Below are 26,195 nucleotides of genomic sequence, written 5' to 3'. Positions count from 1 at the left end.
CCAGTCTTTTTAACCAAGGAGGTTTATACTTTTTTGTTTTATGGTCTGCTAGCCTGAGTACTGTTTTATGTATATCTTTTAAGCTATTTAATGGCTGTTTTCTGCCCATTGCTTTTTTTGATTGGCTTGTTCCGGTATCGATAATTTGTGTTGTTTTTATTTGTGAGCTTCCTCAAGTCGATCTCTGGAGTGAAGGCATAAATCTCTCCCCACTTTCAGTTGAAGTGCAGTAGTGTGCATGGCTGTCACCAAAAAAACCAAGACTCCCAGTATCGCACTCATTACCAAATGATGAGGATAGATAAGAGCAAAAGCAATTGTCTTATAATGCTGCCTTTCCTCAAGTCAAACCATTAGTCATCAGACCAATTGTCTCCGTATTGTCTACTCTGACTTGCATTGGCTGAGGTCAGAGGCAGAGAAGGTCCAGTTAATTGAGACCTTTTTGAATGGAGATGCTGGGGACCTTCTGCATGAAGTTTGTACTCAATGTGACTTGTGATGTCTGCATTCACAGACCACTGTTTGTTGAGAAGCACTTCTCCTTGGATTGCTTGGTCACAGAGACAGCAGTATAAGGAGAATATCTTCCTTGCTGGGAGGAGACAGAGAGGCGGGCAGAAGCAGAAAAATTGTGGTTTATGCACAGAACAGGATTTGTTACAAGTTGACTCAACAGAGTTTGTTGCAAAAACCAGAGGTTGTCATGAAATCTGACTATAGGCCAACAAGTCATGAAGTCTAACTATAGGCCATTTTGCTACCCATATTTATTACTAGTGCGTGCAATGCAATTTAATGTTGCAGTTACCTAGGTGTGTCATTGCAGGAGAATGTGTAGTGTGTGTTTTGTGTTTGGGTCCTTTAAAGAGAAGGAAGTATTCAGCAAAGGTTAATGATTCTGGAAAACTTATTCCACATGATCAGTTAACCCAAGCTATGTTCCATATATTGTTCAAAGGATAAAGTGGAGGTTTTTGTAAGCTATAAGACAGGAAAAACCCAAGACTCTCAATTCACCTCTCATCTGGGATGCTGTAATTTCATTTTGTCAATCAGGATTTCATGCGTCTCCTCAGTTGCCTAGATTTTTAACACTTACAGATTCTGTGAAAATCCGTATGCTGGTTCCAAAGAATGACTTAGGCTTATGGTATTTGCTTTTCTTTTTTTCTATTTTTTCTCAGTTTTTTTCTATGTTGTTACATCTACATCTTTCCAAGGAGCTGAGATCAGGGCATGTGGTGCTATGCTATCTTTAGCTTACAGCATCCCTGTGAGGTAGGCTAGGTGGAGAGATAATGGCTATCCCAAGACACCAAGCCGACTTCATGCTTCAAGGACAAGTTAAATGGCTCTAAGTGGGAGATCCTTTAGTATGACCTCTTGTTCATGTTATTTTAAACTTTAGAGCACTTCATGGCTTAGGGCTACCATTGCTGAAGAAATCAGCCCATGCATGGTGACCTCCAGAAGTAGGGAACTTAGTTGTTTCAGAAATTGTTCAGAAAACTACATCTCTTCTCAGTTTCCAGAGAGTATCCAAAACAGAGGGCTACATTCTAGCATTCTTTCTGTGATTTTTATTTGTTCTGTATGTGTGTTTTGTTATTTTATTTATATTGAGACTGTTCTGTTGTTGAGCAGCATAGAATCATTTAAAATAAATAAAATCTAACCAGTTAGAAGCCCCATGAAGACTGCTTTGAAGATCAAGGAAGTGGTACTGAAAAGAGGTGTTTGGCTTTTCCCTCTCATGCTGTTCCCCAATGTAGGTGTCCTCCCCCTTGTATTCCCCTCCCCCAGAATTGTTCCTAGTGGGCAGGTGATTGAAACAAGCATGTCTAGTTGAGTTCTGATTGAGGATCTGAACTCTGGTTTTCCAGTTCCAAGGCCAGTGTTCTAACCTCTGAACTACTCTACCTCATTGTGAAATTGCTGATTATTTTTCTTTGTGTAATTTGTGTTATTTTTCTTTGTGCTTCCTGTAATACCACAAATTGGATTCTATCCTGTAGATCCGTTCTACTAGCAGCAGCACTTTACTCTGGCTTAAGGAACTTTCCACTGGTGTATCAGCAGAATGGATCTGTGGGATCCAACCCAGTGGTTTTGAAACTCCCATCACTTTAAAGAAATGTTTTGCTGTGTACAGTGAGAGAAGGGTGCTGTTTGACGAACACACCTCAAAAGCCTCCTCAGTGCTTTTTCAGGTTTCTTTAACTCTTGGCCTGCGTCCTAGCTCAGACAACAGGCTGCTTCTTCCTCTTCATCTAACCTGAGAAAGCCCATAGAACTCTTCAGTATGCAGATCTGTGTGTCTCTCTCTCTCTTAACAAGGTGCCACCTAATCCCCCTTCTGCTTAAGCCCCTGTATATTTCTCTCCAGTTGCCCTTCGCAGAACCTTCTGAGATTTATAGTATCTTTTTTTCAGAATGGGAATGGATGGAGTAGCTCGTGGAATTCCAAACATAGTTGTTTTAATCCCCTTTGGCATCCTATCTTGGATCCTTCTATTAAAACACCCTAAAACATGTCTGCTTTTTCAAAAACCTGTTTCCATGTACCATTGGACATTTAATCAAGTCTAATCTCTAGCTTAGGATGTGCATGCACTCACACATTACATGCTTAGCCTTACATTAAATGCTTTTAAAAATAATTATCCTGTTTGTCTCCTGCCATTCCTCTGAAGACTTCATGCAGTGTAGATGGGGATGGTCGGGAAGCTGGAATCCACCAATGTATGCATCACTTCCTTCCGTGATGTGTCACTGGGAAAGCATTCAGAACATTCTAGAGGCAATAAAATGTTCTGGAGCAACACTGTCCAGCCAGATTGTCCAGTGGCTACTCCTGAACAGGTCAGATGGCCAAGGCTCTTGGTTTAGACTGGGTCTTTGCTTGGATAGCAGCAATCCTTAATGGTTCTGGATCTGATTCCTGCCTGCCATTTCTGCCTCCCATCTCTTGTCAGACAGCTCAGGTGATTCTGGTTTATTCTTTGTGCACCACCTTACAATGCATTGCGTTGGTGCTGACTTAAATGCTGACTCCTGGCAAACCTTGACTTGCAAATCAAGCATCCTTCTTGGGTATGTAAGTCCCTCCTGCTTTCTCCCAAGCAATTCATTCCTCCTTTCCCTTGGTAGCCTTAACCATGGCATCAGCTCATATGCATCCTCCATAGTTACTACTAATCAATTTCCCTGTACATTTGAAGAAATGGGCTTGGATCTATCTGAAAGTTTCCATGGAAGGAAAATATTTCTCTTCCCTCCCTCCCCCTTTTAATGCACTGGAAAGTACCTTCCCCCACCCCAAATGCTGTTCCTGGGGTACAGGGGCTCCTAGAAAGAGCATGAAGGTGGAGTCAGAGGTCTGCCAGGGTAGGAGGAAAGTGGCAAAATTCACCTTGCTGTGTGCATATGAAAATTCTCTGAATGAATTCAACCCACAGTTTGAACTGGGTTTGCAAACTATGGCTATGGGGGAACCCTAGGTAGCATTATCCATAGTTAGTCTGGGAGACTTGTATCACAGTTAACAGAAAGGGTACAGCATGGTCTAGTGGTGAGAGTGACTAGGATCTGGAAGGCCCATGTTGGAGTCCACATTCTTCCATGGAAGTTCACTGGAAGACCCTAGACCAGTCTCACCTCAGCCTAACATATCTCACAGGGTTGTTGTGAGGAAGAGATAGAGGAGAGGAGAATGATGTGAGCTACTTTGGATCCCCTTTGGGGAGAAAAGATGAGATTTAAATAAATGTAAATTAATAAATAAATTAGCAAACCCTGGTTTGCAAAGAGCAAGTGTTACATTTGCCATGAGCTGTAGCATTGCACAGTAGACAGTGCGGACAGAACAATACAACTTAGGATAGTGGAGGGGTTTTTGGCCCTTCTCTCTCCTCTGTGGTCTGTTCTTTTTTTTTTTTTTGAAAAATTTTTTATTGGGTTAGAACATTTTTATTTTTACATTACAATCAATTTTCCCCTAATTTTTCGTTTCTAACCCCCTCCCTTTCCCCCCCTTTTGTTGACTTCCAACAGCTTTCCCACCCTCTGTCCCTTTTCCCTTACTTCTATTAAATTCCTCTGTCTAAAACAGATATTTCAGTAGTTCTCAAACTGCCACAGTTTTCCTCCCACCTCCCATTTCTTCTCCAGGTATTGTTTCAGCTTCTCCCAGTCTGTGTTGAACTGCCCTGAGTCCAGATCTCTCAGTTTTCTTGTCATCTTGTCCATTTCAGCCATATACAGCAATTTGTAGATCCAATCTTCAATAGTTGGTACTTCTTGTACTTTCCATTTCTGCGCATACAAAAGTCTAGCTGCTGCAGTCATATAAAAAATCAACGTCCTATGATGGGCTGGAATTCCCTCCATTCCCAAGTTTAGCAGCAGGAGTTCTGGGTTCTTATTTATTTGAAACTGTAAAATTTCACTCATTTCTCTTATTATTTCCCCCCAGAACTGCCTAGCTACCTCACACGACCACCACATATGATAGAGGGAGCCCTCATGTTTCTTACATTTCCAGCATTTATTAGAAGTATTCAAATTCCCTAGCGCAATCTTCTTTGGTGTCATGTACCAACGATAGATCATTTTGAAAATGTTCTCTTTAATATTAATACATGTCGTTGTCTTCATTGTAGTTTTCCACAAGTATTCCCATGCCTCCATTGTTATTTCTTTATTGAAATTTATAGCCCATTTCACCATCTGTGTTTTAACTATCTCATCCTCAGTATACCATTTCAGCAATACTTGGTATACCTTGGATATTCTTTTCTTGTCTTCTTTAAGAAGGGTCTGCTCTAGTTCCGAGTTCTCTGTTCGTATGCCCCCTTTTGCAAAGTCTGAGTTGTATAAGTCTCTAATCTGTCTATACTGAAACCAATCATAGTTAGGTGATAGTTCCTCTTGCGTCTTTATTCTAAGTTTAGATACTTCAATCTTAGTTATTTCTTTATACGTTAAACATTGTTGTTCATTATCCACAGCTCTCGGATCTATCACCTCATATGGAACCACCCACAAGGGGGTTCCTTCTTGTAAGTAAGTTCTATACTTCTTCCAGATTGTAAATAGACTTCTCCTTACAAAATGATGCAGGAACATCGAGTTGACCTTTACTTTGTCATGCCATAGGTATGCGTGCCATCCAAAAATTTTTTTATATCCCTCTAGGGCTAATAGTTTCTTATTCTTTAATGTCATCCACTCTTTTAGCCAAACTAGGCAGATTGCATCATGGTAAAGTCTCAGATTGGGCAGTTGCATTCCGCCTCTCTCCTTTGCATCTTGTAAAACTTTTACTTTCACTCGAGGCTTCTTGCCTGCCCAAACAAAATCTGATATTTTCCTCTGCCATTTTTCAAATTGTTTAGAGTCTCTGATGATTGGTATTGTCTGTAACAAAAACATTACTCTTGGTAACACATTCATCTTAACTGCTGCAATCCTGCCCAACCATGACAGGTTCAATCTATTCCATTTGATCAAGTCTCTCTCTATCTGAGTCCATAATTTTTCATAATTATTCTTGAACAAATCTATATTTTTTGCAGTCAGCTCAACTCCCAAGTATTTCACCTTACTAGTTACTTCACAATCCGTTGTTTCCATTAACAATTGTTGTTTCTGCTTAGTCATGTTTTTGCATAATATCTTTGACTTCTTTTTGTTAATGAAGAAACCTGCCAAATCTCCAAACTCCTTGATCTTGCCTATCACTTTTGGCATGTTCTCCAGTGGGTCTCTCTGTGGTCTGTTCTGTTGTCCCAAGTGGTCCGAGAATTGCATGAGATTTCAACTCGAGTGGAAGAACTCCACTAAAGCAGATGCCGTGCTAAACAGCAGTAGCGAACTCCAGAGATGTTCTTGAGGTCTGCCAGCTGAGGAGACAATAAAGCAACACCTCCCCAGAGTTTGCCGAGGAACAAAAACTACATATTGAAACGCTCGCTCCTTGTGCTGATGCCAATGAAATGCATGCGTGGAACTCCAGGGGACACATGCTTTCCAAAAGGCCCAAGAAAGAACTCCATGCAGTGCCGGCAAGAACATAATTGCAAATGAGATTTTTCTTTTGTCTTTAAAATAAGCATAATAGCTGGAACAAAACCTGTCATATACCTAGAATGCATAATGGCATATTTTCTGCCACAGTTGGGAGAAAGAATTTAATCATTCTCTTCTGAGTTAACCCATGTCTTGCACAACCCTATTGGGTATCTTTTTTTTCTTTCAGGTGCCCACACCTGCGCATCCTCCAGGCAGGTTTGCTGGTTCAAAAATTAAGCAGAAGCCATGACTTAGTTGCAGCCTGACAAGTTTTAATTTGGCAGTTAACAAATGAAGCCCCCTTCCCCACAATGCCAGCTTTGGAAGTCCCAGTTCAATCTGCCTCTGCAGCAGTTCCAGGCCTCAGGAGGCGCAGTGTGTAAATCTTTGGGACATGTACCAATCCAGGCAGGCAGAGGAAGGGCAGAGCTAGAGCTGAGGCCAGGCAGATTGGATGCCGATCCACCAGCAGTGATTGATTGAGTTTGGGGGCAGCTTGCTCCTGGAGCAGATGTGGTACAAACCCCACCCAAATTCAGAAAAGAGAGCCTTTAATGCTAATAGGCAAAAATTTCTACAGGTTTTACAGATGCATCTGATGAAGAGGACTGTGGTTCTCAAAAGCTTATGCTACAATAAAGTTGGTTAGTCTTAAAGGTGCTACTGGACTCTCTACTTTTTTTTAAAGTGTCCTTTTAAAGTAAGCATTCCCCCACCACCACCACCACACACACCTTTAAGCCTTTCTCTTTTCTTTCCATCTTCTTTCCAGATCTTGTTGTATCCATTGCTGTCCTTTGGGAGTCAAGCCAAAACATTTCTCTTTATCCAGGCCTCTAACTGGAATATGACTTCTTTTGGGACTTTATTGCCTGCTTCTAGCCTGAAGGTTGTCCGGTAGATATCATTTTAGGCCATTGAATGCTGTTTGACACTGGTTTTATGGCTCATTTTTAAATATAGTAACTCTTGTGGTGGTTGCTTTTATGATTTTAATGTATTTTTTATAACTCGAGTGGTGGCGTACACATAGTCTAAATATATGAAACAAGTAACTATTAAAGAAGCCAACCAAGAAAAACCAGCAACTGTTCAGTCCTGGCCAAAATGTTTTTATAGTCCTTTCCATAAAACCATTGAAATAAAATATCCAGGCTTCTGCATACTAGAAATGAAAGGAGCCAGATGAGCCTCCTTCCCAAAGTCTGGTGTAATCAGGGCCTGTGCCACCATTGAGGCAGTGAGGCGGGCGCTGGGGCACCAGAGGGGGTGCCGGGGGTGGAGGCGCGCACCATGGAGCTAGCGTAGCTGGCCCGTAGCTGCTGCAGCCAGCCAGCCCTGCACCGCCGCCGCCACCCCCCCCCCCCCGTGCCGGGCACAGCAGCCGCGGGCCAGGCATGGCAGGCAGCCAGGACGGCTTGTGGAGTGTGGGCAGCCTCCGCGCGCCGCCCCAGCCACCCACCGGCCAATGGGTGTGGCTTTGCTGTGTGATGACGTCATGCACATGGGGTGGCTGCAGGCGCCAGAAACCCTGGCGCCGGTGGTGGGTGTAATCACTGAAATGGCCCTGTCTCATGTTTCCACTCATTGTGCTGACGGAGGGGGAGCACACAAAGTTCTTAAGACCATATCTAGCTTTAAGGAACAAAGCAGCACTGTGAGTTGAGTTTGAAAACCAAGTTGTAAATATTGTACCCTTTTCAAAACCAGAGCAATGTGTTCTAAATAGTTTGCCTTGCTTAAGTTGCAACAGTCTAATCTGGAAGTCACCAGGTCATGTTTAATTGATTTACAATACCTGCCCCACCCCCTGCCTGGATCGTATCTGGAAAAGGGAGCTTTGACTCTCAAAAGCTCATACCTTGGAAATCTAGTTTGTCTTTATGGTGCTATTGGACCCGAATCTTGCTCTTTAAGTGACCAACCTTTCAGGTGCCAACTTGAGATTGACACTCCCATTTGTGGAAATGTAATTTATGAAGGAATGCATATATCCCCAAAGGATGGCATTGGTAGGCCAGATGGACTGTTATTTTAATTTGGTGTATGTAATTCTTCTTTAAAACCTTGTATTCTCTCTCCCTCCTAAATAATACTCTTATTTGGTAGGCAGTGGAATACTTCAGTTGTTTCCGTCTTTGGCAAAACTTTTGGCTTCTTCCTTCTGCTTCCGTCCCCATTTTTGTGGGCATTGGACTTACGCCTGGGACATGTTAATGTCTGGTTGCTGCTGGCATTATCCAGCAGCAGTTTGTTCTCCATTATCTCGTATTCTGGATCCTTCACTCTCTGCTTCCTCCCTCCCCCATCATGAGGGAGCACATTATGCATATCATAACATATTCTCTTTTTTTCTGAACTGCAGTTGAGGAGCTGAGCTTGCTTTTTGAGAAGAAGAATTTCAGATTAAAGCCTTCACATGCTGTGAAGCAGTCAATCCTTTCGGTCCGGCTGGAGCAGTGTCCACTGCAGCTGAACAACCCGTTCAATGAGTACTCAAAATTTGATGGCAAGGTAAGTTAGATCTTCTCCCTCCCTTTAAAAAAAGTATAAAAAGCAGTGGGATCCCAAAGTCAGATGATTGCATTGGGCTTTTTCATCAAAATGCATTTATGTTTTAAAATGCTGACACACTGCCTGGAATCCACATTCTTTAGTGATATACTATAGGGGCAAACAATGTGAACCATTTTGTCCTGGTTTTAAGTCATATCATGTTTGTTCTGAGGGAGAATGTCATATGGGACATCTGAAGAAGTGCCTCTCTTCACAGAAACTGCTCAGTTCCCCTGGAGTCTTCTCCTGTACCTCTATCATAAGGATTTAATTTGATAGTCAAAAGAAGCAGGGACTTTTCTGTGGTGGCCTCTTCCCTGAGAGGAGCTGCATTACGTAGATTCCCCTTTTAAAAAAAATTCATTCAGAAATATTGGTGATTGTTCAGATTCCTTACAGATTGAAACACAGTTCATAGGTTGCCCTGAAGCCAGCCAAAGTAGCTTCCACTGTTTCTTGCTCTTCATTTCCAAACATTTCTGGAACCTGTTGAGGGCCGTGGCTCGGTTTTAGAGCACCTGGTTTGCATGGAGAAGGTCCTAGGTCCAATCCCTGGATCTCAAGTGGCAGGTGTTGGGAAAGATCTTTCTCTGCTTGAGACCTTGGCACGTTGCTGCCAGTCAGACCAGTCAACATTGAGCTAGATGGACTAATTTGGACTTAGAAACATAGTGCTGGAAGAGTCCCCAAGGGTCATCTTGTCCAGCCCTTTGTACAATGCAGGAAAATCACAGCTCTCTTCCCCCCCCCCCCCCAGCTCCCCCAGTGATCCCTGCTCTATGCCCAGAAGAAGGGGGGAAACCTCCAGGATCCCTTGACAGTCTGGCTTGGAGGAAAATTCCTTCCTGACTCCAAAGTGGTGATTGGTATTATCCTGAGCATGTAAAGAAGGGCCATGAGAGCCTAGCACTGGATAATCCCTTCATGCCCTCCCTCTCCCAAACTGTGTACATTCATATTGAGTCACAGAATCATCATTGCTGTCAGGTGACCATCTTACCTCTTCTTGTTAAAAGGCAGCTTCATGCATTTATATATAATGAGCATTTCATGACATATTGAACAGCCCTGAAAGGGATTTAAATGACACCAAACAGAGCCCTTCTGTTGTAGGAAGTTTCATACATAGGTGCAAATGTGTCATGCCCTGAGGAAGATCAAAGTTATTTTTTCACAATTGTAAAGCATTAATAACACCGGCATGTTTGGCAAAGTTTTGAAAGTTAAAACACCTACATATATTAAAGTTGCTTTCTGGAGTCGTAGCACATTACAGTCTCATTTCTTTACAGAGACCTGTTTGTGTCTGCAATGTTGCTATTATTAGAATGTGATAATTAGTTCTTTGTGGGTATGGGTGTGGGTGTGTTTTCTGGTCCAGCAAAGCAGGGCTTTCATATCAAATGTAGAGAAATGTCTTCCTCGTTCTGCAGTGTATGCTTTGGTCATCTTGTATCATTGGACTCTTGTCTCGCCAGAGGATAGTGAAACCAGACCACTGCAAGGACCGAGTCCTGCAGCCCAGGGAATGCACGTGTCTATTTCAATAGAGATGGGTTTTTTTATTCCCTGGGAATTTAGAGAAAAGGAAGGGAATATATTCATCCCACAAACTCATGACTCGCCACTCCTCTGTTTATAAAACATATTTCAGCTAACTGGCGAGGATGAGAATCCAGTTTCTACTTCAGAACTCTGGTGTGTGGCAAGATGTATACCAGAAGCTACCAAATACTGGAATCGTGCTAGTTCATGTGGCTATCTGTACACAATGGCACCAAAGGAGGGAAGCCTCATGAGCTTCCTATTTGATGTATGCTATATATAGCATGCATACATACATCAAGTTGTTACGGAAAATGTTGTTAACTCAAGAGGATACAATTCTCATAGCCACAATACAGTACCACCTCCCTAAATGTGAGCATGAGTTATTAAAAAGGTGGTCCATAATGCATTTGGAACATATCACCACCCAGTTCTGACTGCAGATTCTCTGGACAATTGGGAACACTTGAATGCTCCACAGAATGCCAGTTCAACTGTCTCTTCCTAAGTCGCAATAATCACAGTCACTTGGAGATGCTTCACCCTGTATACCATACTGGAATAGTGAAGGTGTATGACCCCTCACTTCTCTGAGATAGCTGTAAATTTAAACTAAAATGGTGTGGGGAGGAGGACGGGGTGGTGGTGAGGAGGAGGAGGTAAAGTGCTAGCTGAGCCGATGTGTTCAGGCTTCGTTTTGGTGATGGGGGGGGGGTGAAGTGTAAAGCGTTAAGCCAGACATTTCACAGATGTTTTCAGCTGGGGCTTGAAGGGAAAATAAAGGGAGAATGGCGGCGGTGGCCATAGCATCACTGAGACTTGGGCTGGATCATGCCCACAACTTTTTTATCTCTTTAAAACATTTGTGGCCCACCTTTCTTCAGTGTACTCAAGGTGGGTAACAATTGACCAGATTAAAAACAACATTTTAAAAACTATCACACCTCATATACGCAACAGCCCTGACGCAAATCAATTCAGACAAAAGCCCTCTGAAACAAAATGCTTTTTACTGCCTTTCTGCAGGGCCAATAAGGAAAATAGCTTTTGCATCTCCCAGGAAGGTTTGTTCCGTAGTTGTTGGGGTGGGAGAAGACACAGAGCAGGCATCAGGCCAAGGTCATGGCCAAATCTGCAGTTCCAAGAAAGGCACCTTCAGCCAGCTTTTCTCAGTGGGACATAATTGGCAGTCCTTCAGATATGTGTCCCCTAGGTTGTGAAGGACTTTAAGGGTCAGTACCTTGAACTGACCTGAAAGCCAAAATGGAAGCATCTGAAGCTGTTTTAATAGTGGCATCACTACTAGTCCTTGTCAGCCAACAGCAGATAAATTTTGAACTTCATTTACAAGGGTAGCCCCACATAGAGCACATTAGCATAGTCCAGCCTAGAAGTTACAGAAATATGCAGAATGCTTCAATGTCTCTATGGATTTTTTTAAAAAGATACTTTTGTGGGAGCAAAGCCCTTGTTTTGAAATCTGGAATTTCAGCCGGCACTTTGATCATGAAATGCTCAAATGAGTATTTTCTGAAAATAAAGGCAGAGCCATCCTGGTTCCGGGGGCCTTGTTGGCGGCTGCATTGGAAAGTGTGGCAGCCTCTGTGTTCTGAAAAGCTGGGCCTTTTCTTCCAGCTTTCCCAGCCAGCACGCTCTTGAGCTTAAAAAAAGTATAACAAACCCATTCCCAGCTGAGCCATCATGACAGATATTACCCACCACAGCAAATGAACACTGGCTTTGATTTGCATTGTGTCGTCTTTTCCTTTTTTTAATGGTAATGAGAATCATCTAACATTTTTGTCCTGTCTATATCAGAACCAATATTTGAATGCCTCTGTTTCTGTTTTGGGGACTCTTCACTATTTTTAAAATTTTGAAACTTACAGGGCTTTTTTGTTTTGTTTTTGCTTTTTGAACATGCTAAGAGATGTGTTTTTCCACAAATATTCATAATTCTTTTCCTGGGAATAGTACGTGCCTTATTTGCATAATTAACTGAGCCTCTGGAGTCTCTTGGGAAAGTGGTGCCTAATTGGGGAGAGATGGGGGAGTCTATTAAGGGGGGCTTTGGGGCCTAATTAAGCATGCTTTAAAAAACCCTACTTAATTATGTATTTACTCTAGAGGCTGGGGTGACTCTTGAAATCCTCTTTTATATTGGAACTAAAGCTTTGATTCTTTTTCTTTTTTAAAAAAATTTAATCATTATTTAAAAGTTTCCTCTCTCAATTCTGTGGGATTTTCTTTGCCAGTTCTATGCACAAACTTCTCCACCAGTTATAATCAGCTGGGTTCTTAAGTAAAATGACATCTTTTTTGGTTGAGATGTTGTTATTAGTGCATGTGCCATTCTTTTAAAGGGACAAACCCACAATAAAGCATTGCACCTTGGTGGCCTTGTCCGTGCTACCTTTCTAGAACGTAGCAGTGATACAAGTGCGCCTCAGCAGATGGTGATACTGCCTGGCAACTATTTTATAAAAACTGATAAAGGTCATCCGACACCTGTTGTGATTGCATCCATCCACAGCCCATCCATATCACAGTGTTTGCCACAACCAGATCTTACCCATGTTTTATGGGAAGCGTTACATCTGAGTATTTAATATCTGAGTAGGGATTTGCCACACACCAGGATGTAAAGCCACAGTCCATGTTAACTGTGATTAAATGACATCTGTACTAATGATTAAAAGGAATTCCTCCACCTCCCTTTTTGCAAGGTCTGTATATTGGTGGGGGCAGGATGCTCAAAATGAAATCATGGTTTTTCCTATATTTTTGGGCTCTTAACGCACTGACTGTGGGTACTGCTGGGTAAATATAATAAATAATGTAATAAAATAAAGTTGACTTGCAAACATCTAATGATGAATTTTAGGTTGATTCTAAAGAACGCTTTGTAAAATTGGGTCTTGGGGTGGGAATGAGAAAGAATATGATTTTTATATACCATGCCCATGAACTTGTTGTTTTGGTTTTTAAAAAAAAATTTAAAAAAATTCTTTGTTAGCAACTGTTTTTTAACAATGAGGCTGGGGGAAGGGATAATTCATGAGTACTAATTGCTTGGCTGTTAATTTTCATAAGTGTTGATAGAAGCAGTTCCTTAAATTAAACTTTGTTTAAAACGTATCAAGGGAAATATTCCACAATGTCGGGCCTGAAGTGAAAATTAATATGAATGCTGTGGCAATTAACACGTACTGGTTAATAGCTTTTAGCAGCATTTTGGGATGATAGACCTTAAATACATTTTTCGCATGCTGCTCTTGTACCAGCTTCATTCCACTGTATGTCTGGATAATTATGAACAAATGTTTTTTTTTTCACAATCGCAGATATTAAATAGCTTTCCTGAAAGAAAAATCCCACACTAGATAACGAATGGAGAAAGGAAACATACTGCAACAGAACGATATATAAAACGCATCTCCGAGATGTTTATTTGAGATTAAAAACCCAGTGTGCAAAAAATAAAAAGCTTTAATTTGAATTTCACGTAATGAGACATTTCTACCCTAAATGTGTGTATTAGAATTAATAATAATATATTTCTGAAGCACAGGTAATGTGCTTCCATAAAGCACAGAAATCTAAAATGTGATGATTGGAAGACCACTTTTTAAAAAGGCACTGTACAATCCTGAATTCTTAAGAGATTGACATAATGCACAGAAAGTTGAAATTTTTTTAGGAAAGGTGAAAGTTAGTCCAAAGACTGTGGTATTGCCTGGACCTTTCTGTTTTCTGGACAAAGTAGTAAAGTTTGAAAATGCCTCCCCCTACCCCACCCTGTCTTCTTTACAACACAGGACATTACCCACCTCAATAAATGCTTGGGTTTTAGTACTTTATTAATTGTTAATAAAGTTTATGGCATGTTTATTATTTTATTTATTTGTTTTTTTGTTTGTTTGTTTATGTCATCATTTATAGTCCTCCTTTCTCACTGAGACTCAAGGTGGATTACACAGTGTGAGAGTAGTACAGTCAATATGAGGAACACTTCCATGAACAATGCCATAGAGTAAATAGATACAAGTTCACAAAGACATTAGTAGGAATCCAATACAACATAGTGGCGAAGTCTATGGGTTTCTAACTCATTAGCGGATCATCTGAGATCCCCTCCCTACAATACATCCCTCCTATGTGAATAAAAAGCCTTTTTGATTTTTTAAATTATGTTTTAGCTTGTCAGCCGCCTCGAGCAGCTCCTCTGGAGAAGGAGCATAGAAATTTCCCAGAGAAATAATAAAAACCCAAGCAGAACTCTATTTCAAAAGAAGCCAAAGCTGTGTGTGGTGAAAATCCCTTCTTGTATTGTGGATGGAAAGGCTTCCTCTTGTAGCCAGGAATATATAAAGTATAAACTATATTGTGTACATGTATACACATAGGTCACAGTTTTGGTGCACTAGATATGGGAATAATCCTAGCCCAGCTGTAGACTCACTGGTTGGCTTTGGTCAGGTTCCCCACTCTCCCAAATAGTTTTTTTTTTCTTTTGGGTGTCTGCAGACAAAATGGATAGGGCTGTATTGTATCATTTCTTTGATGGTCTAAATGTATAGGGTGGAATATATTTCTGCTCTCACAGTTTTTCACACAAGCTGAAGGAACATTCTGGGCTGCGTGCCTTAGACGATATCACATAGTAGAAGTAGAAAATGAAGGATCTTAATCTGTGTTGCACCCCCGATATAAAATTTGAAATTGGGGGGCCATAAATTCCCCACTGTCTACAACAACCAGCCTTAGGGTGGACTGCTGACTGTATGCAAGTGGAGGCTCTCCTAGCATTAGGAAATGCTGTTTCTTTCTCTCTTTCCCCATCACTGTTTTACTGAAGCCAAGGTAGTTCCACTACCTAGACTGTTGTGTTCAAAGCCCAGTGGGATTTGGTGGGGAGGGGAGGGGGGGTGGAGTGCGCCACAGAGGGATCAATTACTTGAGTAGAGTGAAAGTTGCAAACCTGAACATTGGCATGCTCCACTCATTGATTTTTTTTAATACATTATGCCCGATAGAGATCTAATTAAAATATTTCAGACTGAGGTCTGTTATTTAGCACTTGAGTAGGACATCTGCTCTAAATCATCCTTGGTTGTCTGGGTAAATCACTAGGTTAAATATTCTGTAGAGACCAGCCTGAGCCCAAGCGGGCCGCTCTTGGAGAACTGCATGTAGGTGGGCAATAAATTTATCTATCTTATCTCATAACTGCCCTTTCTTCAAACATGACAACTATTGTTTTTTTGCCAAGCATATTTTTCCCCCTTGGGGAGAAGTTTAGTCATATACTGGAGTTATTTTTAATTTACGTTACTGGTAGTCCACCTTTTCCACTGGGACTCAAGGCGGATTACACAGTGTAAGTCAATTCAGCCAACAGCTTGGACATTCATTAAACAGTGCAATAGGGTATGCAAATGCTGGAGTTCGAGCAGGCAGGTTTTGCTCCTCTGTGTACCTTAATCCCTAGATTAGATTATTGATGATGGGTTATTGAGGGGAGGTGTAAAGGTTTAGGGAAAGCTCAACTCTTGATTATCTTGTTACTGACTGAAGAAGTGTGCATATCTTCTCAGGTCTGACACCTTAATTGGTTACCAGTTTTTTTCAGGTATTGGATCAAACGTTAAAATCTCTGTAATCTGCCTCTGGATTATCTCAGGGAGCATCCTTCACAGATACCCCTTTTCATCAGCCAGGTGCAGGACCTTTTCTGTGGTAGCCCTGGAATGGTAGACCTCTTTTAACTTGAAAGTTCATTTGGACATTTCTCTTGCTTCCCTCTGAAAGAAATGGAAAATATTCTACGAGATTTCAGGGTGAAAAGTTCTCATTTTGCTTCTGGTAATAGTATTAGTTTTAGTTTCTAGGAGGGGCTTTAAGAACATTATTGTGGTGTTATGTAAACTTCCCTGAGCTTCAGCTGAAAGGGGTGCGTACTGAGTTTTAAGTATATAATGGAGGAGGCTAGCCTGGGTTTGAGACATCTCATTTGTCAATTATTGAAATGTAAAGGATATTTGTTTGAGTTCTTTGGGATTGTGTTTTGGTGTGGAGTCCATACACCCAGGGCTTTTTTCTGGGGAAAGAGGTGGTGGAACTCAGTGGGTTGCCCTCGGAGAAAATGGTCACATGGCTGGTGGCCCCGCCCCCTGATCTCCAGACAGAGGGGAGTTTAGATCGCCCTCCACTCGGCGGCACGGAGGGCAATCTAAACTCCCCTCTGTCTGGAGATCAGGGGGCGGGGCCACCAGCCATGTGACCATTTTCAAGAGGTTCCGGAACTCCGTTCCACTGCATTCCAGCTGAAAAAAGCCCTGCTTACACCTAAGATGCTTATTGCAAGTACTGTCTGTTACTTGGAGGCCACTATTGGCTGCAACTTCCTGTTGAAATATGTACGTTCAAGAGCTTCCATGTAGTGTGTGAAACGGCTCAATCTTTCAAGCTTCACATTCTGCTTTATACCAAAGGCTTGGGGGTAGAGTAAAAAGTTATTCTAGAAATTATGTTTAATTTTAAACCATTTTTCCCTTCTGACTCCTGCCACTGAGGTGGGCACCAAGCCTCAGGCCTAACTGGACTGTACTTGAGGGACAGCAAGCAGAATTCCAACAAAAAGTAACAAAAGGCAACTTGGGGCCAAACAAGCCTAGATTCTGTCTACAGGTTGAAGCTGTTGAACCAAAGAGACACCACAGAGATATTAAATATAATTGATTTAGTCATAAGTGAATAAAATATTTAAACTAGAGAGTGTCCATAAAAGGATAGATAAAACAAGAAAGCTAAATAACTTAACACTGAAGATGTGAGCTGTGGCTCACAAAAGATCGTACCCTACCACAAATGTTGTTGTTCTGATAGGTGCTACGGGACTCTTGCTCTTTTCTAACCTAACATTAAACATACTTGCCAGAATGTTCAGTCAGCAGTGCAGATATCCAGCATCAGAGTTTCCAAGCATCTAAGCATGATTGTAAATCAAAACAGCTGCAAGCAAGAAGTCATGTCCAGACCCCAGGTTTCAAGATCGAGGTGGCAAAAGGCATGCCCATGTCAGAGCAAAATGGCCAAGGGCCAACACACTAGCTGAATGCCAGTCCAAGCGCAATTGGGAAGCTGATCGAACCGACCTTTATTCTCAAAAGCCCAGCAACAGGGCAAGAGGGATTGACTAGTCAGAATATGGTGGTGATGTAAGGGCTTGATTCTCTGCAGCTGAACCAAGCCCTCACACCAGTGCCCTTTCTCCAATGAGAACTAAGGTGGCTCACAATAAGCTAATGAGATGAAATGTTACAAGGCCATGAGGGCCTTGGGTGCCTCAACCCCCCACTCCCTTAGCTGTTTCAAGGGCACCTGTGACTGATTAACACTAACAAGCTTTGAGATGGCTCTGAGGATGAAATCGTTCTTTCTCAAGGCACAGACCAAGGGTTTTTACCCAACAAGCTTTGCGAATTCTGGTCAAGCAGGCATAACTCTCAGCGTAAGTTAGTCCCAAAGCAGGCCTGTTCATCATAGCCAATAGCGATTACCTTTAACATGCATTAATATGCTGAAATGCCAAGCATATAGTGTTCTCTGTCAGTGCCAAGGTAGCCTACCTAACAACGTGGTAAATGGTCTACCTGATTATGATGCGACCCTTTTGAATTCCAGCATTATACTTTTATAAAGAAAAGTTCTCTATTATGAGAGGAGGAAATGATGCTTTTAAAAGCATCAAATTAAATGTAACCATAGTTTTTTTTCTTTTTCATCTCAGCCTCCTCAGCAAAACTGAAAAATCTCTTGCTAATTTTTAGTCTGCCACGTATTCATTGTACATATATCAAAAAGTCTGACATGGTTTTATTATTTTTTATTAAAATATTTATATCCCATCTTTCCCTCTCCAAAGAGACCCAGCAATCTACAGACGAAAATATCCCAGTCATTTAAGCTATAAAATATTTTAAAAGCATCAGATAACATTTCAAACAATATCATCAGTCTGTCCAAAACATACTTCCAAGGTGGGATAATCAAACATCCAAACAGTACCAAACAATATGTGATATGGGAGGCCCATTTTTCAAAAAAAGCGTATAGCAACTTCCAGATAATAGAGGCCCCAATACAGATCAGGGAGATGGTGTTTAACCCCCCACCCCACCCCATATTCTCAATGCAGATCTCCTTCCCCTCTGGCCCAGGCATGCTATTTAAGAATACAAGAGCAGCCATGCTAGAGCAGACCTGTCATGTCTGAGCCCCATCCATGCCAATTTTGATTCTGTTCTGCTGAACACAATGTCTCTTGCTATAGCTCAATATCACTTTGCTAGTGTCATAACTATTCCTTTCTCAGGCTTTCACAGGTGTTTATCTGTTGAACTGTAACAGCTTCCAGTCTTTATGACTTTGTGCTCATTCCCAGACAGTGCTGTGTCTTGCTTACTAGTAACTCACAAATACGTGAAACATTCTCACACCAAGAGAGCGCCCAAGTATTGCTTATGGTTGGGAGGGGGGAGAAAGGAGTAAACTAGAATGTTAAAAGAGAGGTTTCTCTCACATGATGTCATTCATGTCAACTTCTGCTCTTGCTGCTTAGATGTCTACCTTGCTTCTAATTAGTCCTATGGACCTATATATGGCAATGATCTGATTTCTGAATAAAAGCCATTTGACCAAGAACTTGTGTCTTGCTGCAGTGGTCCAGGGATCTATCTGCTGTATCCTGTCATCCATAGCCTGACAAGACCAGTGGTCCATTTAGTTCTGTATTCTGATCCACAGAGTGGCCAATCAGATGCTCTTGGAAGGTTTACAAGCAGAACATGAAAGTCAAAGCCTTCCCCTGTTGTTCCCCCAGCACTGGCGTTCAGATCATTCTTGCCTCTGAACCTTGAGCCCTTGATGCAAGACTTATCTAAAGCTTTTCAGAAGTACAAGTATAAGATGGGTTGGATCCAGCCAGTTTTTTCACTCAGTCTCATCCAATTCCCCTCCATACTACAGTCCCCTCCCACATGGGTTTTGTACCTCCAGATCCCATGATCCTAAGCATAGCTTTTTTCAGCAGTCAAAGAGAATGCTTCTTCCTTTTTTCATCACTAGAAGTTGCTTGGATCCACTAGGGCCAATCTATCCACAGCGAATGTCAAACTTCTCTAGCAGAGGGACAGACCCAGCCCTCTTCCTCCTTTCCTCATGAGTAGGATGGGTGTCACCTCAACACTGCACATGTGGGTGAAAGGTGGGCAGGCTGTGAAAGAGGAGAGGAAGGCAGGCGCCGTCTCTGCACCACTGCCTCACACAGGGCAAGGAGACAGGTACTGCCTTTCGTACCTCACTGCCACACCACAGGGAAATGAAAATTGGGTGCCATCTTCTTTCATTCTCTGAGTGGGAGGAGCAAAAGGGCCATTCTCCCTCTGAGGCGGAGGACATCTTGGGTGATTCCCACCGTCCAGTCGGGGAGGCAGGAAGTTGACAAACCTTTCTTCCTATTCCTCTGGTAGGTGGGATCACCCTTGGCTTCCAGTTCTTTTCCTGCCTCAGGGGAGAGCAGTAGGGTTTAGGCTAGCTCTGCTATCCTGTTCTCTATTTCTTTATTCCTGTTACTATTTTAGTCTTACCTTTCTTGAATTCAACCTCTTCCTCATTCCAAGCTCCTTCAAGCCTTCCTAAGACCTTTCCAATGGCAGATCGCACAGAGAGCGAGTATCAGACTTCAAGTTCCTCACAAGGTGAAGGAAAGTCTGGGTTGGTGGATGAGCGATTCCAACCTACAACAGGGCAAGAGCTTTCTCTCTCCGCAACTCACTCAAGTCTTCACAGACGCCAGCCTGAGAGGCTGGGGAGCAATTCTACAGGACGTCCCGGTCCAGGGGGAGTGGTCAGAAACGGAAAAAGGTCTGCCAATCAACGTCCTAGAAATGCACACTGTTTTTCTAGCACTACAACACTTCAGCCATCTGATCAATCACGACAACATTCTGATACGGACGGACAACATTGCCACCAAGACATACATAAACAAGCAGTGGGGGACCAGGTCCTCCCGGCTGCAGAAGGAGGCCGTCAAGATCATGTCTTGGGCGGAACTGAATCTTTCCTCGATTCAAGCGGAACACATAAGGGGCACTCAGAACGTCCATGCCAGTTGGTTGAGCAGGGAAACGCTTCACCCCGGGGAGTGGTCCATCAAGAAGGAGGTCTTCGTGATGCTGTCGGAGCAATTCGGACTGCCGGAAGTGGACCTCTTCGCGTCCAATCAGAACAACCAAGTTCCGAGATTCTACTCCAGGTACTTCCATCCACTAGCAGAGAACACGGACGCGCTCACAGCTCCTTGGCCCAATGCTCTACTATATGCCTTTCCTCCTCTGCCAGTGATCCCAAAGCTCCTCAGGAGAATCAGGGAGTACGGAGCAACAGTCATCATGATCGCTCCGTGGTGGCCGAGGAGGCCGTGGTTCTCTACTCTTCAATTTTTGTCAGTTGCCCCTCCACTTCGTCTACCACTTCAGCCGGATCTATTGCAGCCGGGCCCAATTTGGCACCCTCGCCCAGAATGGTGGGTGCTGACCGGGTGGAAGTTGAGCGGAACCTCTTCCAACGCACAGGCCTTTCATCAGAAGTCATAGACACCCTGTTAGCGTCCCGTAAGACGTCCACCATCCACATATATAATTGCGCCTGGAAAGCCTTTCACAGATGGTGTAGACGTAAGAAGGTGTCCCCACTAGAACCATCGACTCATTCAGTACTGAGCTTCTTACAGGAGGGCCTCGACAAGGGGTTGAGCCCAGCAACGCTAAAGAGGCAGATAGCGGCCATAGGGTCGGTATGGACGGACGACAAGGGCGCGTCCCTCACATCTCAGCCATTAATTCGAAGGTTTCTCAGAGGGGCCACCTTACTAAAACCGCCCACGACTCACCACTTTCCCACGTGGAGACTTAACGTGGTCCTTTCAGCCCTGACCAAACCACCATTCAAGCCAGTTAGGAGCATAGCCCTCAGATGGTTGAAGCTTAAGACTATCTTCCTTGTGGCTATAACTTCGGCACGCAGAATTTCAGAGTTGAGCGCCCTGTCTTCACTCCCAGACCTGTGTATTTTTCACAAAGATAAGGTGGTCCTGAGGACTGACCCAACCTTTCTACCCAAGGTGTACTCGACCTTTCATCGCTCTCAGGAGATTAATCTGCCATCTTTCTGTCCTAATCCCGGACACCCCATGGAAAAAGAATGGCACAATCTGGATGTGAGAAGATCTCTCAAAGCGTACCTAATCAGGACACAGGAATTCCGACAGACGGATTCCCTGTTCATCAATATCTTGAATCCAAGGAGGGGTCACCGCATGTCACCATCTGCGATTGCATACAGTATCAAGTCCTGTATTAGAGAGGCCTACGTTGCACAGAGGATCGATGTTCCTCCCAGGATAACCGCTCACTCGACCAGGAGCATGGCCACCAATGCGGCCCTGAGAAAGAATGCTTCCGCGGAAGATATCTGCAAGGCAGCCACATGGTCCTCTTTAACCACGTTCATCAGACACTACCGCCTACACACAAGCGCTTCTGCGGATGTGGCCTTCGGAAGGAGAGTGTTACAGCATGTCATAGAAGACGAAGAGACAACCCACCCGGATCATGAGGCACTGCTTTAGGAGTACCCAAGATGTCCTCCGCCTCAGAGGGAGAACGGCCCCTTGGATACTCACCGTGAAGGGTCCTTCTCCTCTGAGGAAAGGAGGACATCTTGCCCACCCATGATCTTCGTCATTATCATGCTCCTCTCCACACTCTCCTGATATACCTTTGTCTCTCTGTAGTGTTTCCCAGACACCTTGGTTTCTCTTATACCTGCACGTTACTATTGTTCCTGTTACTGGATTCTTACATGTTCCATGTTACTTAACTATTTACAGTTTTTTTTCTCTCAATCCATTTGTTATTCAGTTTTTTTCTCTATAAGAGATTAGTTACTGCTGAGGGGAGTCACCCAAACTGGAAGCCAAGGGTGATCCCACCTACCAGAGGAAGAGGAAGAAAGGTTTGTCAATTTCCTGCCTCCCCGATTGGATGGTGGGAATCACCCAAGATGTCCTCCTTTCCTCAGAGGAGAAGGACCCTTCACGTTGAGTAGGCCGTTTTGGGGGGCAGCCTATCCTGTAGCACCCCAAAATATTGGGTGGGCCTGCCGTGGGATCTAGCACAATGTCAATCATATGACACTTCTCCGTGTGTTTGTTAATCTTCTCAAAGAACCCAAAAACATTGGTGAGACAGGATTTCCATTCACAGAAGCCTTTCATGTTCCTCTATATGCTTAATTATTCTATCTTTAATAACAGTTTCCATCAATTTACATTGAACAGACATTAGGCTAAACAGGCCTGTAATGTCTCCCCTGGAACCTTTTTAAAAAAAATAAATGCAATGCTTTATCTTCCAATCCAGTTTTAGAATTTAGTTACATGTTTTTGTTGGAAGATCAACAGTTCAATATTTTGAGCTTCTTACAAGCCCTTTGGTATATGCCATCCTGGCCTAGTAACTTGTTAGTTTTTAACTTGTTGTTACCACCATTTGACTTTGTTCTTTCAACAACAGTGACCCCAGCATGGATATCTGGCCCACACTTTCCACAATGAAAACAGAGGCAAGGAATCCTTTCAGTCTCTCTGCTACCTCCCCATTGCTCTTCAGCAGTCCTTTTGCTCTTTTGTATTCCAAGGGTGCCACCTCCTTTCCAGATACTCTGTTTCTGATATAGTTAAAGAAATATATTGTTTGTCTTTGTTTTTTAGCAATATGTTCTTTTTGCTCACCTTATTTTCAGCTAACATTGATTTTGCTAGGTCATGTGCTCTTGCATGTCCCCTCATTTGGGCAAGACTTGCAATTTTAAAAGGAATCCATCTTGCTTTTTATGACTTCCTTGATTTTCCTTGTTAAAACCACACTGGCATCCTCCTAGATTTGGTAGTAGTGAGTCCGCAACATAAATTTTGTCTGAACTTCAGTTATTGTGGATTTAAATAATATCCCAGGAATCCTAATAGGATCTGATGTTATAGCTCTTTCTATTGACTTCTCCCCTCCTTTTTGAAGTTTTCTCTTCTGAAATCAAATCACTCATGAACACATCAGACTTTGGGGCAACCTTCCATTTTATTTGAAAAAAGCAGATTAAAAATAGTTAAATTCTGAGTTGCAATGGGTCTTGAACAATAGAGAGTCAGACGCCTGTTTGCTTTTAAGAAAACATTTACTGTAAAGGAAAAAAGGTATATGGGATTCCTACAAAAACAAAGAACTCTATTCCCTACATTTTTACTGTACAAAGTCCACACGAGCAATATGGAGAATCAGCTTCTTTTTGACCCTAAGAGAGGAAGTCACCTGACCTATTAACCAATGATAGTTTCTCAGTTTCTGAGCTTTCAGATAGATAAGGCTATTGGCTCTATGCCAAGTTTCGTTCCAGATCAATACAAACAGGAAGTACACTGGGTAAACGCATTAACCCCATAATGACTGAACGTCAGACCTTGCAGCCCTATTCCAACACCATTCACATAAGTGCTGAACTTAATAGGATTGTGATGACTGTTCTCAGTCGGTGTGACAACATTTACATTTTGCACCTAGTCCAGAGCACCACTTAGGGGCAAATAGGTTGGACTCTGCCTCTCTGACATACAGAGCCACCCTTCTGAAATGCCCTTTCTATCTAGCTAATATTTCTAGGGATAGCCAAATCCCACTGATTTCCACCCCCACCCCCCATCCTAACAGATTCTTGAAATGCCAAGTCTGTGTTTTCCTTAACCACCAAACCCTCCAACTCTCTCCCCTCTTAACTTGAAGGCTTTGCACATGTGCATATTAACATCTGTACTTGGTTTCCTTCACCAAGCTTCTTTAGCATGCACATTTTTCCTTCTATGGCTCACTGGTCACCTTAAAAAGCCAAAATGTCCTGGCACAGAGTAGTAAGTGGCAGTACTGCAGCCCAAGCTCTGCTCACGACTTGAGTTCGATTCTGGCGGAAGCTGGGTTCAAGTAGCCAGCTCAAAGTTGACTCAGCCTTCCATCTTTCTGAGGTCTGTAAAATGAGTACCCAGTTTCCTGGGGGTAAAGTGTAGATGACTGGGGAAGGCAATGGCAAACCACCCCATAAAAAGTCTGCCACGAAAACGTCGTGATGCGACGTTCCCCCCATGGGTCAGTAATGACTCGGTGCTTGCACCTTTACCTTTACTTTTTTTTTTTACCCTCACACTTTCACTTCCAACCTGTTTCTATCTAGGTTACCCAGATCAATTAAGCTGTCATCCCATAGGGATGAGTCTTCCCAGACTGGATGCTCTCTAGCTTCCTCAAGGAGTTGGTTTAAAAGCTGTTCTGTGCCCTTTTTTGATATTGAGTGATCTGGTTCCGTTTCAGTGCAAATTGAGCCCCTGTCCTGGAAGGCCTGGATTTTAACCTCTTTGTTCAGCACATGAAATTATTTCCTCTAGGCACTGCCTATCTAGACAGCGCATGCTATCTGCAGCCTGTACCTCTGGCAGACACATCCCTGTGTCTTCAAAATGCCCCTCAGTAGCCCATTTCTCTGTGCTCCTAAAGATCAGATTGCCTACTGCCATCTCCAGAACAGTATCCTTGGTGTGGGATGATACTGGTTTACCATCCGAAGAACAAGTCCAGAGGGATCATTACCTACCTCCTCAACCTGATGCCTTCCTACCCCGAGACCCTTATTCTCCCTGACAGCAGAGGAGCCATGACTGTGGTGGGATGGGGACAAACTAGTAATCTCTGTCTCTTCTCTCCTTCCTTCCTCCACAAACTGGAAAATTTCTTGAGAAGGACAATTTACATTAGAAATACAATATGGCAAAGGCTACCTCTCATTGGCCTCAATCCAAATTCTCTTCTCCCATCCCTGCTACTGTTATCTTTTAAATGCGGAACAGGGATCCTGGATACAGATCTCTTGCGCTGTGTAGTTTGGCCGAGCCTAAAAGTAGAACCCACTTCTTTAAAAAAAAAAAAAAGCAGTATTTGCTAAATGCAGTTGAATTAGTCAGCCACCGTTAGCAGACAGGTTCAGATAGGTAGCCATGTTGGCCTGCCTTGGAACGGCAGGATTTGAGTCTAATGACAGCTTGGATACCAACAAGATTTTCAGGGTATAACCTTTTGAAAGTCAAAACTCACTTATTCAGATACTGGAAGAAAGCTTCCTTCTTGTATCTGAAGAAGGAAGTGTTGACTCTCGAAAGCTTATACCCTGAAAATCTTGCTGGTCTCCAAGGTGCCCCTAGACTCAAGTCTTTCTTTGGATCTGAAGAAAGGAACTTTGACTCTAGAAAGCTTACACCTTGAAAAATCTGGTTGGTCTCTAAGGTGCCATTGGACTCACATCCTGCGGTTAGTAGACAGATTCCTTCAACCCCCAGGAGTTGTTGCACCACTTCTTGGTGGCATTATTTTCTAGCTACTGAAACTCCGTGGGAAAGAGTTTCCTGCTTTAGCCTGCACAGTGTTTTTTTTTCTTTAAACTGGAAAACTCCTTCTTAGCCTTTCCTCTTAAGGACTTTGTTTCTCTCCCTCCTCTACTATCAAATTCTGCAACCCTCTAGGTAAGCCGTTTGACAAGTGTGTTTTCCCTTTTTGCTTTCTCCTCCTTTCTGTGGTGTACAAAGCATGTTACTATGCAGAAAGAGTTTCTTGCATGAGCATTTAGCTGCAATTCATTTTAATTGTCCTGATGAAGTTAAAAAGTATTAGTGTCAGATAAAGACTCATCACCATTGTATGATTTAAAGCTGGGGCTTCGGAAAGCAGGCATGTGTTCCGGCAGCTGTTTATACAAGACGCTGTCTCTTTTGACAGCAGTTAAAAAGTATGGTTGCAGTAATCAAATTGCAATGCCAGCCTCTCTGAGGCTAGTGCCAGATTGAATTAAATATATAT

The 26,195-nt window shown here is 42.8% G+C and overlaps 1 protein-coding gene across 2 annotated transcripts in view; it reads left to right on the top strand.

Moving 5' to 3' along the window:
- The window catches only part of MAPKAP1 (MAPK associated protein 1), a 186,789-nt gene that overhangs the window by 36,803 nt on the left and 123,791 nt on the right, over positions 1-26,195 (top strand). For both annotated transcript variants that reach the window (XM_054997531.1, XM_054997529.1), the window contains exon 4: positions 8,441-8,589. In XM_054997531.1, the coding sequence (XP_054853506.1) occupies positions 8,441-8,589 (149 nt within the window). The remainder of the gene's footprint in view (positions 1-8,440; positions 8,590-26,195) is intronic.

This window comes from Eublepharis macularius, chromosome 14 (genome assembly GCF_028583425.1).
Source record: "Eublepharis macularius isolate TG4126 chromosome 14, MPM_Emac_v1.0, whole genome shotgun sequence".
Taxonomy (NCBI): Eukaryota; Metazoa; Chordata; class Lepidosauria; order Squamata; family Eublepharidae; genus Eublepharis; species Eublepharis macularius.
Note: the sequence above shows the minus strand (reverse complement) of the source record. Positions and strands in the feature narration are given on the sequence as shown.